General features: G+C 45.8%; 1 protein-coding gene across 1 annotated transcript in view; it reads left to right on the top strand.

Annotated features, from left to right (window-relative positions):
- The first annotated feature begins 1,913 nt into the window (after nucleotides 1-1,913).
- Tmem154 (transmembrane protein 154) overlaps nucleotides 1,914-16,418 on the top strand; it is a 36,873-nt gene continuing 22,368 nt past the window's right edge. Inside the window, exon 1 of the mRNA XM_028789464.1 lies at nucleotides 1,914-2,137. Coding sequence (XP_028645297.1) covers nucleotides 2,074-2,137 — 64 coding nt within the window. The 5' untranslated portion in view covers nucleotides 1,914-2,073. The remainder of the gene's footprint in view (nucleotides 2,138-16,418) is intronic.

The raw sequence follows: 16,418 nt of genomic DNA, 5'->3' as shown, positions 1-16,418 counted from the left end.
CCACTTGAGCTTGGAGAGATCTTGGGGCATCTCTGGGACACTGGGACACCATGATCCTTTTCTTCTTGCTGTTTCAAGCCGTCTACAGGCACCTGTGGGCCTGCCAGTCACAAAGATCAGTGCCTCAGAGGGGTAAAGCTAAGGCCCTGATTTCCAGCTGAGAGTGTGCCAGAATTTAATCCGGAAGCCCTGGCAGCCACTTTCCAAAATTAATGGTTGGTGAAATGAGAACAAACAGAGGCAAATAGCCCTTTCCTACCACACAGTCCCTGGTGATTTTAGCTGCAGTGGGTGGGTCTCCGGGGTGTCACCACTTTCCGATCAATGATGGTAATTTTCTTCCCCTTAAACACTCACTGCCTCGTGCTGAGGGTCTTAGAGAGCACAGAAGTCAAAGGAAAATGAAATGCTGCACAAGGGGTTCTCTCTCTGGTCTTGTTTTGTGTTGCCCATCATTCTGACAGAGTGGTGCTCACACTACTCAGAATCAACACAGGGCCTACAAAACAGTGTGTCCATGCCTTGGGGTTCAGCTCAACACCAACTGGAAGGAATCCAGCAGACAGCCTTGCCCTTGTCAAACGTGTGCCTCAGCCTATTAGCCAAAGCAGGTTTTCACGGGACGACATGAGAAAGTGAAGCCTATAACTCCCAGATCTCCGACTTTCTCTTTTGCAGGTGTGTGTCACAGCTGGAGAAAAGCTCACACCCACAGGAATAATTGCCACCCAAACTCTGCACCGCAGGGTCTTGGAGCCAGGAGCCTATTGACTCTCAGCGAGAGTGTGATGAACAGTTCTTTCTCTGCGGCTTTCAGACCGATCATCCGGTTCTGAGCACGTCTATTTTCCTTTGCATCATTTACAAGGTGCAAAAGTGTAGCGTATCGAGAGTGGATTTAATTGTCACTAAGACGTTAAAATGCATACTGTACGTCCATGAACACACCGATTGTCGTGTGAATCACCACTACTTAGGTCCACAAGAACTGGGGCAAAAAACTGAGAAGTGGGCCAGGGAATAGGGTCATGGCTGCCTTGGGGTTGGGGGTTGGGGTTGAGGAACCCAGGCCACTTAGAGTATTTACACCCGGCAGCTCACCTGAGAAGGATGGGATGTGAAGGAGGGTGGCGTTGGGCTTGGAGATTCGACTCATCATCTCTGCTTCCCTATCTCTAGGCACCACAGCAGATACAAGGAGAGCAATCAGCAGTGTGCCTAGGAAGCATTCTAGCCGTGCCAGTATGTAAAAGACCCTCCCTCCTTCTTTATTGTTTCCATTGGATAGAATTTCTAGCCTCTCCTATTCCTATTCAATCCTGTTTTGCTGGTTCCTTGATAACAAAAGCCACTTCCCACCTGCAGATCCCACAGTGCAGACTTCCTTGCAAAGACAGCTCTTCCCGGGAAGCAGGGTGTAGTATTGTCTGTAGGTCCAAACAGGGCCTCTCCGGAGCAGGTGCTGGGTGGCCCCAGGAATGAGTGGGACTGGCTGGAGAGTAATGTACTAGCAGTTCCCTGTTGATTGGGCCTGAGCTGTTCATCCCAACAACCACAAAGCACGTGAAGCTGTTTACATTTAAAATTAAGTTTTTTTAAAAAATATGTATATAAAAGCACAGCAGGCAACGTGGCTATTACCAGATAGCGCTGATTTGAGAAAGTGCTGTCAGCACTGAGCTCAGGCCAGCGCTATCTAGGGCTCTGCGGACAGTTCCAGAGACCCATCAGAGAGCTGTGCAAACCTGTCAAATCAGAACGTCTGTGGTCCAGGCTCCCTCTCAGTGCTGAATGACACCTGAGCAACGGAGTTTCCCAGGGACAGAAAGGTGGAGGCCTGGACTTCAGAGGGGTAGGGAGGTGCTGACTGAATCAGCGCTGGGTGAAGCAGCTCCTCTGTTGCAACCCTTGCCAGTCTGACAGGCTCCTGCAGAGTTACATCACTTCCTAAAAATCAGGCAAACACCTCTCCTTCAAGTGAGCACCGACCTAAAGGGGCAGGAAACAGGAAATGTGCGCGTTGGAGGGAGGCCGGGGCTTCGCAGCATCCTGAGCGCGGGCAAGCCAGCTGACATGACCCGGCCGTGCGCTGCCTTGGTCTTGGCCCTGGGGCTCGCGCTTGGTCACTCCAGCCAGGGTAAGCAACCTCCAGCTGGGAAGGAGGATACGGAAGCCTGTGGGTGCCCGGGGCTACCGGACTCCTTCGGGGAGGGTCCCACCCAGAAAACCTAATCCTTTCGGTGAAACTTAAAAGCAAAGAAAATTAAAACTGTCTTTGGGAGGGAAGGGCTGGCGGATAGATCTTGCTTTCATCGCAGCGTCTTTGTGTTTGTTCTGAACCTCTGGCTACCTTTGCCTTTTATGATCCTTGTAATTTATCAGCTTTACTGGGCATATTAAAAAACCATAAACTTTTTTGGCAGTTCATGGAAAAGAATGTTCCAGTCTGCTGAAAGACAGAAGTAATGGTTTCACTTTAATAACTGAGAAGTCTGCTGGTTCCAGAAACCACTTGGAGGGTTTGGGAGTGGGGAGAAAAGAAGCAACTAGGGTTTGGAACTTTACTCTGGAAAGCATTTGGGAAAAGATGTAAATTTGAAATCTGCAGATGAGTCAACAGGCATCCCCTCAGTAACATCCAGATAGTTATTTGATATGCAGTTCTTTGATCTTGATAAAATGGAGGATATTTTCTTTGCACCTGTTGGTACTAATGGACATTTGCTTTCAAGGCTAATATGATTATAGGCAATCAAAGGTATTGGAAGAGACAGCACTGCATCTCGGTACTTTAGGTTAGCAGCAGCTGACTGGCTCTCTTGGCAGTTGCCACAACAAGCAAATGCCCTCTTGTTGACTCAGAAGTCTGTTGACTTGTCCTTGGTAAATACACTTGCAGTCATGGTTTCTGCAGGTGGGTAGATAATGCCTGCTTCTAGAAAAGGACTGTATCTAAAGCAGAGGAACCTGTGTTATTGTTTAGAAAGGATGGGTGACAAGAGGCACTGATGTCACAGAGTTGCAGCTTCCTGGAGGTTGGCAGATACACCTTTTTCAGCCTAGCAGGCTCTCTTGCAGGGCACTCTTTATGTGGGGAGCCCAAGTGTCTGAAGTAGAAAGTGAAGTGTGTGTGTGTGTGTGTGTGTGTGTGTGTTGTGTGTGTGTTACTTTCAAGTGAGATAGGGAGTCTATGCTTGTTTTGTGCACCATGCATTGGAGCTGTAAGGAAGCTAGAAGAAGTCATGAACACACATAGGGAAAATTTGTTTATCTTTGATTTTCCTAAATGCTGTCAGAGCTTAGCATACACTAGGAACTCAGTAACTGCTGATGAATGTTAGAACCATCCCAGGGATGGCTATGAGGCTGAACTTTAAGACTCACAGAGCTCTGGAAGCAAATGGCACAGAGGAAAGTCAGGAGTCAGAGATGAAAGCTTGGTTGCAGAGTTGTGCAGAGAAGATCTCCATAAGCTACTGTGCTTCTTAGGCCCCGCCTGTATCCCCAGCTTCTAAAAGATGCAAAAATACAACGTGCAGAAAGCCAGCTAGTAAAAGCTGCTTACTTGGACCTTAGTCCAGAGAAAGGCTATTCCTCATTAAAGCTTAGTTCTTAAACTAATCAATTCGTATCCTTTTGAGCCTGTGGTGCTTGAGGATATGAGTTAGATTACAGGACTTTTATAGCTTTTAGCTGTGGTTTTTTTTTAAACTGTCTGGGGATGTTTAGGAAGAAAATCGAGTCTCCTGAACAGTAGTACTCTCCACCACAAGAATGTTCTGAGATCTACCCGAAATGAAGCTTTTATATCACCAAACAAGCTAGATTCTCTAGAACTTGAAGTTGCAGGCCAGCCTCGTTCCTGTGTGTCAGCCACTCTTTTAATAGCTAGATAGCTTGGTTCAGAATTGAGACCCATCCCAAGTGAAATTATCCCCTGGAAAACAAGCAGGAGGCAGGTAGGAAAACAGTTTTCCTTGAATTTTGACCAAATTGATGAGCATAGTTTAAACAAGCTCTGGACCAGCACATCTCAGCCAGTGTGGGACCTTCAGAAAGCTGGAACCAAGCTTTGTGGGTTCTGCATATTAGCAACGGATTGTATTTGTTTCTGTTGACCGAGACCTGTCCACAGGAACATGAACGTTGAGAGTGGGGTTAATCACGTGAGCCCATGTAAGGGAAGTAGGGCCTGAAATAGAGGCAGAGCGAGCAATCAAGGAAGCTGGGGATTAGCTTAATTAAGGCCAGAGGCAAGATGAACCAAACCACTAGGTGAGAGGATTTGGAGTGTAGGAACCTGTAGAGAAAGAACGGTCCGTGCATACAGGCACAGCTGAAAACTGATGATCTGGGGATGGGGGTGGGGGAGTGTTTACAAAAAAAAAAAAAGAGAGAGAGAGAGAGAGAACCGAGTACAGAAGAAAAGACAAATTCTGATATTGGTGGTGCATGCCTGTGATTCCGGCATGGGATGGGGGTGGGGAGAACAGAGGCCAGTGCTTACTTGGTCATATAGTCTCAACAACCAAAACAGCAGCAAATCAAACCAAACAGGAGATGCGGCTTAAAGTCCCTCAGTGTCTTCAGTTCCAGGCAGGTGGGAGAGGGAGGGCCTACTGGGATGAGTTCAGTTCTGTGAAAACACAATGTGCCCTGTGCTTGGCCAACGTACTACAGTTTGCACCACCTTCAAATACTGCCCACGATGTGGAGAAACAGGAACCACACAGGGCAGTCTGCACTTAGCCCGCCCACTGAACTTTTGATTTTAGTGATCATTATTTGCATTTCTAGAGAGTCTAACGCATGTAGATTTTCTTGGCTTTTTACTTAAGCTAAGTTATTTACCTTTTTCGTTCATGTTATGCCAACTCTTATCTACTGGATGATTTTCTCCTAACATTTCTGTAGACAGACTCCTGTTGTTTTCTATGTCTGTTGACCTCCCAGTCACGAGGGCACTGAGGGCAGAGCCTGGCATGCAGGGAACGGCTCACCTGTTTAACTCCAGATTCTCTCCACCAACCCCTAACTCCTGGAAAGGACAACAGCCCTTCTCTGTACTGTGCTGGAATAAAGCCAGGGATGTGTTGAGCTTAGAGGAGGTAATGACTGGACCTCAGCTTCACCTAAGCCATGGGACAGGAAGACAGTAGGACTCAGTCCTCAGGTCCAGTCAATAATCAGGAGTAACCATAGAGACAGCAAGGTGGCCCGAGAGAAAGGTAAAGATGACTAAGTTAGACTGAACATCTAAGGAGGTTTGGCTTCCACAGGATCACGGTAGTCCCAGTGACACTGAGTGTTGAATATTGTTAACCACCCCCAACACACCCTTTAGGTAATGGCCTGGTGTTCTAGCTTTAGCTTTAGACAGACACAGTTATTGGACAGGTGATCCTTAAAAGCATTATATGGTCTCTTAAACTCTGGAGCCTAAGTCTTTGTTTGAGGCAATCCCCATGACCAGATAGGCTTTGGATTTTCATTTCCTCTATAATCTTGTTTACTGTTTTTTTTTTTTTTCGGGGGAGGTTGGTTGTTGTTTTATTATGGTTTTTGAAATAGGGTCTGCCTCTGTAGCTCAGGTTAGCTCAAAGTTACAGTCCTCCTACCTCAACTCTCTTAGTGCTAGGATTCCCAGTCACCTTTGCCCCTACAGATGTGATATCCTGGCTTTCTTGAGATTTCCTTGTGCATTTAAAGGCAGTGTCTCCTATTTCATCTGGTATTACTAGCTATTGCTCTGTGGGAACCTTTTCTTAAACAGATCGGGTTGCTGGAGAGGGGAGCTTTTCTGTGCAACCATTTCTAGAGGGTAGCTGGGAAATGTTCTTACTCTGCCATCCTGCAGATTTGTTGCACTCATAAATGTGCAGGAAAGAGACTAGCCAACCATGTTGACTGTACCATTTGTAGAACTTTGTGTGGTGTGTGTGCATATGGTGTGTGTGTGCATATGGTGTATGTGTGTGTGTGTGTGTCTACAAGCTCATTCACAGAAGAGGAGCGAAACAATTTTGCAGTTTTAGAATGAGTGCCACAGAGCAGGCTTGATGAACCTGAACTACTGGTATCAGGCTGGGTCAGGCTCAAACTAATACTGGCCAAACCCAGCGGCTGACGACTAACACGCACAAGGTTAAGAGTTTCAGCTGCTTGGGAGCTAAAGCAAGAGGGTTGCTTGAGCTATGGAACCTGATTCCAGCCTGGGCAACACAGACCCTCAGTGCAATATTGTGATTCACAGAATAATCGTGCTTATCTCAGGTTTTTAAAGTGCCATGATCCATGCTTAGGTAGAGTCATAGATGTACTTAAAAGTGTGGATACACACTAACTATTAAGTATCTTTGGATAGTAAGATATCCAAAGTAAGATAGTAACTTATCTTTGGGAGTAAGAGAGGGAAATTATATCAAGCATGGCTATGTCTATCTTACTCAGCTTTCTGTCAGTATAATAAAATATCTGAGGAAGATCTGGGGACATAGCTTCATGGTGAAGAGGCCCTAGGTTCAATACCTAGTACCTACCAACCAACCAACCAACTAACCAACTAACCAACCATCCAACCAACCAACCAACCAACCAACCAAAAGACATACAAAAAAAAATCAAAGTAAACAAATAAACAAAAGCAAAGTAAACCATCTGAAGAAATCAACGTCTAAGGAAGAAAGATTTACTTTAGCTCATGGTTTGAGTCTGGGTCAGTTGGTCCATGTTGCCTTTGGGCAGTAGTAAGGGGTACATCATGGCAAGGACTTTGTGGTGTAGAAAACCGCTCACTGTGGGGCAACTGGGAAGCAGAGACTTGATCCCAGCATCTCCTTGAAGCATCCAATGACCCAATTATTCTCTACTGAGCACGGCCCAATAAAGATTCCATCACCGGATAATAGTGCCACAGCCTGGCAACCACGCCTTCAATACATAGGTTTTGGGGAACATTCTGGAGCCATTTTATAACAATATCTGTAGTACTAGTACTGTTTCCTTCAAATGAAAAGGATGACGGGGCTGGAGAGATGGCTCAGAAGAGCTCTTTTTGTTTTGTTTTGTCTTTTTGAGATAGGACTTCTGTATAGCCCTGGCTGTCCTGGAACTCACTCTGTAGACCAGGCTGGCCTGGAACTCAGATCCACGAGCCTCTGCTTCATTAGTGATGGGATTAAAGGTGTGTGCCACTAGGCCCAGCTAGAGCTCTTGCTCTTACAGAGGACTAGAGATTGAGTCCCAGCCCTCAAGGCTCACTATGCCTGTAACTCCAGGTCCAGAGAATTTAATGCTGTTTTCTACCCTGTGTGGGCACCCAGGCAGACACACAGACACACACAGACACACAGACACACAGACACACACCACAAATAAAAAAATAAAGTTAAATTAAAATTTGAAGGAGATAATCCATGGCCCAGCACAATCTGAGCAATGGGCTGATTGGGGTCCAGCGTTTCCAGCATCAATCTCCTTGGGTACATTATGAGTAGTGTCAGCTGCTCAGCATGTCCGAAACAGGACACATTCTGTGCTCCTTGATGGCCTGCACCCACCTTGAGTCTTACCTGGGCCACTTTGTCTCTTAACATCTTAAACTGTCTCATTACCTCTAGTATCACTCCCCCTCCCCCCCCCCCCGTCCTCCCACCCACATTTCACGCAAATCCAGAGCATTCGTTTTGTAACAAAAATGCAATCAGTGTTTTCTTCCCGGGCTAGAGCCCACACACCCTGACATCACTATGTGAACCCATGTGAACTAAGCCTGAATTCTTTTCTCACTTAACCCTCACCACATCCCACCTTTTGCTTTATGAGGCAACCACATAACGGTGCCAAGTTGTGTGAGGCTACTGGGCCTTTCTATGTGCCAGGCCCTCAACTCTGACACCTTTCCCTAAGTCCTTTGCTTAATGCACTTCACAAGTAGAGCCTCCATCACTTGTGAAAATGTTCTGAATGAAACCCCAAGTCAACAGATCTCTTTACTTTCCACACCCTCATGGCTCTCTGTACATGAACATAATACAGTTTTTATTCATTGGAATTTCTGTACATGAACACAGTACAGTTTCTATTCATTGGAATTATAATTACAGGCTTGGATGCTATTGTCCTGACTTAGTCATTTTTCTGGGAGGCAAGTGCCTGATCTGGCCTCATTTACTCTGGTAGCTTAGATTTAGTTTAGTGCATGGTATGGGATCTAGCAGATGTTCAATAAAATGTGGTGCCTGATTGGCTGAGTGAATGGAATGTATCTTACAGCTTAAGACTTACTATAATCAAACTTCCATAATAGTAATACCTAGCCCATTATTATTTTAGCTTACCCAGTTTCCTAATTCTATTCCAAATGTTAACTGTCCCAAATCTTAGTCAGATGTGGTACTGCATACCTATAATCCCAACAATTAGGAATTTGAGGCAGGGGGATTGTGGGTTTGAGGCCAACCTTGCCTACCTAGAAAGATCTTGCCTCACTAAGACAACAATGTCAGGGCCAGTGACATGGCTCAGTGGGTGAACTGCTTGCCATGTGAGCATGAAGACCCGAGTTTGGATCTCCAGCAGCTGTGTAAAGGCCTGGCATGGAGGCACGAATATCTGTAACTTCAGCAACTAGGGGTTGGACACTGGTAGTTTCTAGGGTCTCGACGGCCAGCCAGCCAAGCCAAAATGGCAAGCTCTGGGTCTAGTTAGAGATCCTGTCTCAAAAGCTAAGGTAGAGAGCGATAGAGGAGGACTCTCAACCTTGACCTCTGGCCGATGCCAACACACATACATGCACTGGTGAGCACACACACACACACCACACACACACACACACACACAAACACACACACACACACTATATACACGCATACAACATAACAATCTCAACTCTTCTAATGTGTAAGAGTGTCCATTCTGCATCTTCAACTCACAGCAGATACTGCCTCCTCCACTGCTGAGTAGTACAGACCAAGCCTTTGTAATCTTGACAAGGAAGAAAGCTCAGACCCAGAAAGTTTGCATTGAACATTTTTAGAAAGGACCATTTTAGGGGGAAACTTCTGCAAGAACCATACCGGCACCTTAAGTTCCAGAGACGCTAGCCTCCAATCTAGTGAAAGTTGTTTGGAAAACATGAAATAAAGTGTAGGGAACATAAAGGACAGAGGAATGCTGCCTCAGTTGGTGAGGACAACACAGGCGTAATACCTGGAACACAGACAAGGAAAGGAGAAAGCCAACTGTGGCAAGGGATGACTTTGAACTCCTGATTCTCCAGCCACCCCTTTCTGAGCTCTGGGTTTACAAGCACGTACCAGCATGTCCAGTTTTACACAGTGCTAGGGATAGAGCCCGGCCTTCAGTCATGCTATGATCTACTTAAAAATTAATGTATTCTTCCTAAAAATACTCTGTTTGTTTGCTTACTTATTGATCATTAATATTGCCAGATTTTATTGATAATGTATTTTATTTTATTTTGTTTTTTTGAGACAGGGTTTCTCTGTGTAGCCCTGGCTGTCCTGGAACTCACTCTGTAGACCAGGCTAGCCTCGAACTCAGAAATCTGCCTGTCTCTGCCTCCCAAGTGCTGGGTTTAAAGGTGTGCGCCACCACTGCCCGGCCCCAGATAATGTATTTTATAAAAAAATTAAATATCAGATTTTTGAAAAAAATATTGCCAGACTTAGCAAATAAAAGTATGAGAACCAACGAAATGAATGTTTGCATGTGTGTGTGTGAATACGTGTGTACATATACATATGAATAGCCTACAACTTAGTATAAGGGTGGTACATTGGAATATTGCATGTGACATACTGAAAAAGTGCAGAGTTGATGTGATAGAAGAACTTGGGTGGATTTGGATGCCACTTCGTGCATCTGCAGTCTCAAGGATTATGATTGTCAACTAAAGAGCACCTCCATGTTGGTCCGTGGGTAAGATCATGAAGATGGAGCTGATGTGACCAGAACTGCCTCCTTTTGGAGGGTGGGTAGGCATGATGCTTGGAGTGTGTGTCTCTGCATCATCAGGACTAGCAACATCCTGTTTGCTTCTGTTGGGTGTTTTCTGGTGTGCTAACCAACAGAACTCAGGGATTTATTAGAAGGAGAAGAAGAAGACCTTTCACTGAAAAAATAGCAATGATAATAAAAATATGAAGAATTCAAGAAAGCATCAACTCTAAGAAATGAGCCACGTTAAAAGCTAATGTGAGGCTGCATAGGTGACTCCCTCAGCAACCTTCTCACTGAGCAACCGTGAGGACCTGAGTTTGGATCCCAGGATCTGTGTAAACAGTCAGGTGTGGTGGCTTGTTTCTACAATCCCCCTGCATGAGCAATAGAAACAGATGGATTCTTGGAGCTTGCTGACCAACCAAATTAGTGAACTCCAGATTCAGTAAGAGACCCTGTGTCAAAGAAAACAAAAACAAAATGAAATGAAACCAAAAAAACCCAGAAGCACAATTGAAAGACACCTGATGCTGACCTCAAACTCCACAGATGGTACACACGTATAAAACTTATAACACAGACAAAACTAATGATAAGAGGGTTGGGATGCAGCCTAGTGGTAGACTATTTGCCTAGTATGCATGAAGCCCTCTGTCCCCAGTATTCTGGTGACTCGAACTTGAGAGGAAGCAGAAGGTCAGGAATTCAAGGTCACTCCTGTCGACATATTGAGTTGGTGGCAAGCCTGGAATACTTAAGACCCTATCTCCAAACAAACATAAAGTTAGCGAGAAAAGTCTCCTGCAATGGTGATGTGCTCACAACTGTACGGCAAAGGGAAGAGGGAAGAGGGAAGGAAGAAGTAGTAGGAGAAGTAGGGGAAGGTGAGGAGGGGGAGCATGTAAGGACTCAGCAGCTGTAGTGGTAAGTTCTGGTGCTTAAGCCCTACCTAAAAGTCCGTGTCAAAGGGCAACACTGATCCTTAAAGACCTAGTGGGTCAGAAGCCAGACTGCTCTAGAGTTGATCCAAGAGGATTGAACCTATCACTTTGCACCAGTAATTTGTTTCCCTCTTGAGTGGCTTGTCAGAAAGCTTTAGACCTTAAACGCCTTGGCCTCGGTCACACAGAGGCCTCAAGGTCACGGGTTTGCACAATCCTCCATTGTTCCTCTTGAACCTCAGGGTGCAGAGTCTGTGGAGTTGGAGGCCCAGTCTCTTCCTACAGTCTCTGATTTTGCAAAACAGTGCATTTGCCATTTATCATTTTAGTTGTCTCTGCCCTGCCACTGTCTGTTGGGCAGTGCTGAGCTTGTGGTGAGCCGGGTGATGCTGAGATGCTAGTGTGTGAGCTCCAGGGCGGAAGCATCCTGGCTAATCAGGTGGGGCAAGCAGAGCCTCCAGGCTGGCAGCACAGTTGGGTGGGGCAGAGGGGTCTGCAAGGAAGGGCATGGCTAGGGATATTTGCTTTCCAGTTGCTGTTTTACATTGCTGCATTAATCAGATTTCTGTTACTGTGACAAACTATCAGAGACAATCAGCTTGAAAAGAGAGGAGGCTGATTTGGGCTTGTGGTCCTAGGGTTTTTGGTCCATGATTTGTTGGCCCCATTGTTCTGCAGCCTGTGGGAAGGCAGTAGATCGGGACAGGGTGTGTGTGACAGAGGAAACACTTGGGAAAAACATGATCCCAGTGACCTGAGAGCCTTCCACTAGTACCAGTACCTCAGTCTGGGAGCCTCTGGAGGGCATCTCACCCCAGAACTTTAGCCACTGTGATTGGAAATAAGCTATTCAAAAGAGAAACAGAAATACAACAAACCAAAAAAAATACCAAGTATTGTGACGATAATCATCTTTATTGATCCCCTCCTATTTCAAAACATAGTCTTATTTCACTGGTGTTGAGAGGTTGTTTTTTGTTTTGTTTTGTTTTTTTCTTTCTTTTCTGAGACAGTCTCATTCTATAGCCCAGGATAGCCTAGAGCTTATTTCATAGACTAGATCGGTGTCCATTTGTACTGCTCTTCCTGCTTCCTGAGTGCTAGGATTGCAAACATGTGCCCCCTTGTCCACGCAAGAATTTTTGTATTCTGCCCTATGTAATAGGAATATATTCAAAATCTGGACGCATGCTACAGGCTAGAATGGCATTCCAATGTATAAAGATGGCTGAGGTAGCCCAAATTGCAGGTTTCCCAAGTGAAAAACTCAAACCAAGAGTCAGCCATAGGTTCCAGGAAAGTCTGGCTCGATATAAGCAAGCTTTCTCAAATGAAGTAAATAACAAAGTGCTTAAAATGAAAAAGGGATCCGAGTACGGTGGGGCACCCTGGTGGTTGACCAGATCTCCATCCTCACACTGGCTTCCAGTGCTCTCAGCCTGCAGCTCCTCCACTGACTGTGCACTCTGGTCAGATCTTCTTCAAGGACATGTGGCAGGGTGATCATATTGGATAATACTGTCGATTAATAAAAATGATCAAGTCGAAGGCACTGCAAAGTGTCCAGTGAAGGCGGCAATGCCTCTGCACCGGACAGAGGGCCATCACAGAACCCTGCCTCTCACCCCTGCGGCACAAAAGCCCTACACATAACCCTTCATCACGGGGGACTTATAACTTTGCATTAAGCCCTTGTCATTTATGTTTTGTTTATAGTCCAAATAGCTTTTGAAAGAAATCCAGGGGCTCTGTTTCTCTGATTAGGGACACACTATGTGCTTCAAGGAGAAAAGTTACAAATGTGAGGAAAGTATGATCACAAGGAAATGGGGTGACTGACCATGCCACCCCAGACCCCCACTTCCCGCCCCTGTTTGTAATTCTGGTGTGGAAGCCAGTGCCTTGTGACTGACTACGACTGTGTGTGTGTGTGTGTGTGTGTGTGTGTGTGTGTGTGTGTGAGTCCTCTCTGTGTAGCCCTGACTGTTCACCAGGAGGCAGGCCTCGAACTCAGAGATCCTTCTTCCTCCTGTCTCCCAATTGCTGGGATTAAAGTTGTGTACCACCACTGCTCAGCAAGGATAGTAATAAGTTCATGCTGCTTTTTGAGCAAGCGAGCCAGGGAAAGGACCAGGGCACTTCTGGGCAGGTCCATAGGCAAAGCTGCCCCAATGTGTCATCCTTCTACTTGGCATGAGTGTCTCCATAAGTCATACATAGTCACTCCCCATACCCAGGCTGATACCCAGTGTGTCTGCTATGGCCATTTGTTCCAGTTTTGTTCCTGGCCACCCTATAATCAAGTACCACAAATGCAGAACAATTATTTTGAAAAAGTGATCACTAGGAAAAAAATCAACTACTTAATGGCATATATACCTATTCAGATTGCTCCCAAGGTTCCTTTTGATATATGATTCCCAATCACACTTAAACTAATGAGTCTGTCGTCGTGAGTCATGCCAAATTAAGACACTGTCCACTCCTTCATGATTTAGCTCTGTAATTCTTAGGTCAGCAAGCTTATTTACCAGAGTCATCTAGGAAGACTTTAAGGAAATATTATTTGGACCAGGGCTATCACTCACCAGCGGAGTGAGTGTGTGTGTGTGTGTGTGATGAGGAAGACCCTAGGATTGCTTCCTAGACACACATCCTGTTACCCAGGATGCATCCCTAGATAGCATCAAATAACTGGTGAAACTGAGGGGCGATAGCTGTTGGGGACAACTGATCATTATTAATCACAAAATGAAATGATTTAGGCAACAACTCCCGGACCAGTAAACTTTCTTGAGATCTAACTCAAATCAGAATTCTGGGAGAAGAACCTCACAGTCTATGCTTTATGAAGCTTCCCGAATAGTTCCAATGACGGTAGGCTTAAACCACCATGCACAGCTCACGATATCCTGAATTAGGAAACACTCTCCTATCATTGCTTTAGTTTGTGGGTCATCAGCAGTGAAATGGGGGTACACCCCTGTTTCAAAACCAAGAAGGGTCAGGGTGTAACTCAGTGGTAGAGCATATGCTTAGCAAGCACAAGATCCCCAGCGCCCTCCAACCACATTTCTTTATCCTCCGCTCCCAGCACCGACCTAGCAACACAGTAGCAACCACAAACCCTAGATCTCGATTACGCATTTGTTCCACTTTCAAAAATGAGAAGTTAGCTGGTTTGCTTCACCAAGAAGCAAAGTCATTTCCACTCAGTGGCTGTCCTCAGGATGGTGACACAGGCATGCCTGTGGCTCAGCTGCTGGAGCTATCAGACCTTATCTCATTTCTTCCCTGACTCACAAAAGATTTTCCCCAGGGTCCTCACCAGATGTGCGCCCTATGAGTCCCAGATGTGTTTGCACGAATACTGTCAAGAAGTATTTGTATGTGAGCCTTCATTAGTATCTGGTGATTTGGGGCTGAACAGTCAGATGATGAGACTTAGCCTACCTTCTGACTGACTGACAGTGGCACTGTGACATTGAAAGGTGACATTGAAGTCATCCTTTAAGGAGCAGAGAAAGAACGTGAAATGAGGAAATGAAGGAGCCCTGGGAAGTTTGGGATGGGGTCACTTGAGATAACCATGACCAGGCCACCCATTAGAACGCTCCTGTTGGAGACCTGCAGACTTGGTGATAGGCAAGAGTGAGCTGTGCAAGGCCTACCTGCATTTCACACATTGCCTTCAGGATTTCTACTGCCTTTTGCTTGCTGACATCTCTTCTTTCCACACCCAGTCTGTCCTCACCCTACCCTCAGCTTTGCCAATTTTATCCTCACCCCCACCACTCATGTCCTGCATAATATCCAAATTGTTAGATCCAAAAATATGAGAATAAATGAGGAAGTTGTAGCAGGCGATGGAACTCCCGAGTGTCAGCCAAGAAGCATAGAAGGAAAGAAGAGGAGTAGCAGACAAAGCTAACATCAGGTATGCTGTCCTGGTGTATGTGCTCCAGGCTGAGAAGGCACCACACTCACCAATTCACCTGCCTTCTGGAGTACCTTTAGGGAACTGGTTCTAAAATGGGAAGGACTCTTCCCAGGTTCCTTGGTTATAAACATGGATTCTGGAAGGACTAGGTGTGCAGGGTGTCTGAGGCCAAAAGAAGAAAACCTGAAAGCCCAGTGGGGCTTTCTTAACCTGGGTAGCACTCACAGCTAGACTCACGTTCTGAAGCTCTGTTTCTCTACCAGGGCAAGCTAGACTCCAGTGCTGTGTGAAAGGGCACTGTTATTCACAAAGCATAGGCAAGTGTTCCTTTGAAAAGCCTACAGCCCTTGGGGTTGCCTGAGGCTGAGCAGTGGTTTAGGGGCTCCCCAACTTCCATTGAGTTAAAAGCTGCTTTGACTCAGTGGTTGTGGGGTGGGATGGGGGGAGCAAGCTTTGGGGGAAAGTCCCTGAGCTGCCTTCTGCTAGCTCCACCCACCACCGTTTTATCACCTCTGGTTCTTGTGCTGAGTCTGAGTTTCACCTAGGTTTTCTTGCTTCCGGTTTTCTAATTTTTTATTATTTATTTATTTATTTATTTAATATTTTTTGGTTTCTCTGTGTAGTACTTGCCATCTTGGAATTCACTTTGTAGACCAGGCTGGCCTCAAATTTATAGAGATCTGCCTGCCTCTGCCCTCTAAGTGCTGGGATTAAAAGTGTGCACCAGGTGTTTCTGATGGTTACCTACAGATCCCTCTGGTCGTGCCCCTCCCCTTTCCATGACACTGAATCCTTTAACCACAAACCCTTGGGGGCTGATCCCCAGTGCTTTCAGCTTTTCTCCTTTCGATGTTAGACTCCCTGGACTCGTAGCCCTTCTCTTAAGCAGTTGAGATCAGACCATCCAGGGCCATGCAATGCAGCCCCTTGTCCTAAACCCAACACTGTCTCATGTCCTTCTCTCTTGGAGGTACACAGAACTCACCCTTTAGACAATCAACAGCGATGTTATTACTGCAAGATTGGAAATGCAAAGGGACAACAAAGTTTCCGTCAATAAGAACCAACTTTATAAATAACAGGGGAAAGATGTGGCTCTCTGTATTCACGCATGGAACAACCTTTGAGAGAAGCTTCTTAGAGGGTGAGGAAACAAAAAGCGGCCAGTGCTAGAGAGATGGCTCAGGGGCTAAGAATGCAGCTCTTACAGAAGATTAGTTTTCAAGACAGAGTTTCTGTGTAGCCCTGGCTGTCCTGAAACTCATCCGTAGACAAGGCTGGCCTCGAACTCAAAATAAGCCAGTTTTTGAACCCGGCTTTTCTTGGTGGTACATGGGATTAAAGGCCTGCACCACCACTCCTGGCTGCATTCACTTTCAAAACGACAAAAAAACAACCGAACAAGTCCTTTATGCATCCATAGAATTTAGCCCAAGAGACTGGATTACTCCCTTAGGAAAGATAATTGCATCTCTTCATCTGCAAAGTGTGGACACTGAAGTTACAAAGGTCAGATTAGATGACATGGGGTGTCAGGCGAGTGGAGTTTAACCTAGTTTAGCACTCAGTAAGCA

This window comes from Grammomys surdaster, unplaced genomic scaffold (assembly GCF_004785775.1).
Source record: "Grammomys surdaster isolate TR1022 unplaced genomic scaffold, NIH_TR_1.0 125834, whole genome shotgun sequence".
Classification (NCBI taxonomy): Eukaryota; Metazoa; Chordata; class Mammalia; order Rodentia; family Muridae; genus Grammomys; species Grammomys surdaster.
The sequence above is the reverse complement of the archived record's forward strand: the minus strand, read 5'-3'. Positions and strand labels throughout refer to the sequence as shown.